The sequence below is a fragment of the Engystomops pustulosus genome, chromosome 8, assembly GCF_040894005.1.
Source record: "Engystomops pustulosus chromosome 8, aEngPut4.maternal, whole genome shotgun sequence".
Taxonomy (NCBI): Eukaryota; Metazoa; Chordata; class Amphibia; order Anura; family Leptodactylidae; genus Engystomops; species Engystomops pustulosus.
Window position 1 is genome coordinate 12,999,764 of NC_092418.1, and position 3,263 is coordinate 13,003,026.

Consider the following 3,263-nt stretch of genomic DNA (forward strand, 5'->3'; position numbering starts at 1 on the left):
CACTTACATGCACCCGGAAGAAGAAGGTGAACTCCGGGGACCTGAGCGGGGAAACGACACATTCAGGATATCGGGTGCACAATCTTAATGAATCGCGGCACAGCGCATTATACACGGACAATGCACTTTCGGGGAACTCCGCAGACAGGTAAATGTGTCCCTATATGTCTCAATGGTAGCTGCTACGGATGGCTGAAAGTGTCAAACCTTAGCTCCTTTGAACTTCTCCATTTGTACAATACAGCAAGGGAAAGATGCAGGACCGAAGCTAAAAAAAATGATGGAACTCAGCTCATCACCGAGGGGTCTGTATAAGAATCACTCAAAGATTGTTGCAATTTCATAAGAAATATGAATGCAGCTCGGAATTTAGCTTGAACAAAATTTACCACTAAAATCCATCCTGATATCCAGGGACATTACCCATAGATCCAGGCACCAGGACTGCGGTATCTTCTTATATTTGTTATCCATGGCCTCCTTCCTTCTAATATCAACTTTTAGAATTATGTTACTGAAAGGCTCTGGGTGTGTCTTCAGAGCCCCTCTGTGCTGCAGACATTCTGAAGGCGCACTTCCCCCTCTCACTGTGTGCTCCCTGCTGTAAAGATTAGAGGAAGTGCAGGGGGAGGGTAAGACTGAGATCTGCTGCTGCACAGTGTAACAGTTGGTGAATCATGAGCGCAGAAGGCTTCTGTAACATCCCCATAGTTAGCATAATTATAAAAGTTGATGTTAGAAGGAAGGAGGCCATGGATAACACATATAAGAAGATACCACAGTCCCGGTGCCTGGATCTGGGAGTAAGGTCCCTGGTTTATAGGGATGGTTTCAGATTTTCTTTAAGTATTTCTACATTCACTCAACTTTTTGCACTTTATGGCTCAACTTCAGTGACCAACAATGTATTGTGATGTTCTGTTACAGAAATAAAACGCTGAGAGCATCAGCAGATTATAAACCAGGGAGAAAAACATTATAATAATGCAATAAAAATAGATGTCATGTTATTATTCCCCTGTGTTACCACTTCCCATAGAGAAGAATAGACAGAAGACATTATATATACTGCTCTCTGTGTCTGACCTGGTACACAGCAGGTGGGTGACCCCACACCCTGCTTCAGGTATGTACCTCTATCACCTATCACCTATAATAAACTATTTCAGCCTTTCTGTTGTTGTGGAGTTATCTGAGGGTTAGACCATATTCCATGGTAGTCACCCTTAAAGGAACTTGTCACCAGAATTTACCCAATTAAACTCCCAGCCCCCTCAGGTAGAGGTGAAATGTCCCTTCCCTTCCCTCCTTTATGTAAAATTTATTTTAAAAAAATAAAGAAATCCTGACCTAGAAATGATCTCCTTGAAAATGTGCCGAGAGGAGTCACTTCACACTGCCATGTGTTCAGTTCTGTAGCACATAGAAACATGCAGCTGGTGTCATAGTAAAGATACGAATCTCATCTTTCAGGTCCCGTCAGCATCCTGTGTTTCTGTGATAGAACCAGAGATACAGACAGTATTTAAAAAGGCAGCAATTGGATTTCTATACGCAGCTCTGTATCTCCAGTTCTGTAGCGGACAGAACCAGAAGCCTGATGTCATCTAAAAGATGTGATTCATATCTTTAATATGTTTAAAGGGGCCATAGAAGTGAAGATAGGGGCATGTGAAGCCTCTAAACCGGACTGGACTCATTGTCACATGACTTTTATGTCACATATATGAGGGACATGTAGTTTGGTAAGTCCTCGCAGGATTTGAGCACAACAGTAGAAGAGGCTTAGGTTGGGTGCACAAACTAGAGGCAAGTGGAAGATGGGATCAGTGTGAATGTACCTGTAAGGTCATGATGATCCCTACAGATCTTGACCTCATTTCAGAATGTGACCTTTTCCGTGTTCATGGGGTTGAAATGCGTCTCGTTACTTTGGTTCCTCCTTGTCTCGATCCCTGGTTCTGTCGCCCTGGTTGTCTTCTCTCTGTAGACTTCTCCTGATTGTGACTCTTCTGGTGAGAATAAGCTGCTGTCATGCGATAATAATTTGCGTTATATCTACAGAATAAGAACATTGTATTTATGAAAAACCAATCGTCCGTTCCCATAGTTTTCCAGCTTTTACCATTTTCCGATCGATCTGATAGTCCGGCGTTGGCTCTCAGCCTTCTCACCATCATCTACCTGCTTGGTCTCCTCCTGAACGTTCTGATTGTTACTCTCATCTTCCTGGATAAGCAGCTGCACGCTCCCATGTATCTGTTCCTCTGTAACCTGGCCGTCATGGACACGTGCTTCACATCGACCATCATCCCCAAACTCCTACACATCCTCTCATCTGGAAACCACAAAGTGTCCTTCAGACAATGCTTCACCCAGGTCTACTTCTTCTTCATGTTTGTTGGGATAGAAGACCTTCTCCTGTTCACCATGGCCTATGACCGCTACGTTGCGATCTGTAAGCCTCTGCACTATCACTCCATACTCAGTAAGAAAGTCTGCGCGGTCTATATTGTTACTATTTGGCTTTATGCTGCCGTAAACTCTGTTTTTATTACGTCTCTGGCCATGAAGATGTCCTTCTGTAATTCCACCACAATTCACCAATTCTACTGCGATGCGAAAGCCTTGACCAAGATCTCCTGCGCCGGGAGAGAAATCTTCTACCTGGTGATTTATTCCGAGTCGTTTCTTTTTGGTCTTTGCCCCTTTTTATGCAGTTTGACGTCTTATGTAAAAATCTTACAGGTTATATTTCATATAAGATCTGAAGATGGGAGGAGGAAGGCCTTCTCCACCTGCTCGTCCCACCTCATAGTCATCGCCCTCTACTACAGCTCCGCCGCCTCCGCATACTTACTGCCGTCCTATAAGAACTCGGATTTTCTGGACCAGGTCTTCATGCTGTTATATACAACAGTCAGCCCCATGCTAAACCCTCTGATTTATAGTCTCCGAAATAAAGAAGTGAAGACGGCGGTGATGAGATTATTACAATTAAAACATAAAACATAAGGAGAAAAATCCCCGTAATTTAACTTTGTGTTGACTTTAGATATAAATTTCAGAATGAAGTAATTAAAAAAAACTTTATTGACCCTCAAATATTTACAGCAAACACAGGGGGAAAATCATAAAGTTTGGATTTTGAAACATCTTAAAATTCTCCCCCAACGGAGCTCCGGAGCCGGCTACGGACCTAATACCAGGTCTAACCTGGCGGAGTTCTTGTCATCATTATTCCCATTAGACACAATGGGGCT

General features: G+C 43.2%; 1 protein-coding gene across 1 annotated transcript; it reads left to right on the forward strand.

Annotated features, from left to right (window-relative positions):
* The first annotated feature begins 2,082 nt into the window (after positions 1-2,082).
* LOC140076125 (olfactory receptor 1496-like) lies at positions 2,083-3,015 on the forward strand. Its single transcript, XM_072122631.1, has one exon. The coding sequence runs from the start codon at positions 2,083-2,085 to the stop codon at positions 3,013-3,015; it is 933 nt and encodes a 310-aa protein (XP_071978732.1).
* The last annotated feature ends 248 nt before the right edge of the window (positions 3,016-3,263 follow it).

What these genes read in the sequence shown, in the direction of transcription:
- LOC140076125 (XM_072122631.1), top strand. Translation starts at nt 2,083, where the DNA reads ATGAAAAACCAATCGTCCGTTCCCATAGTTTTCCAGCTTTTACCATTT.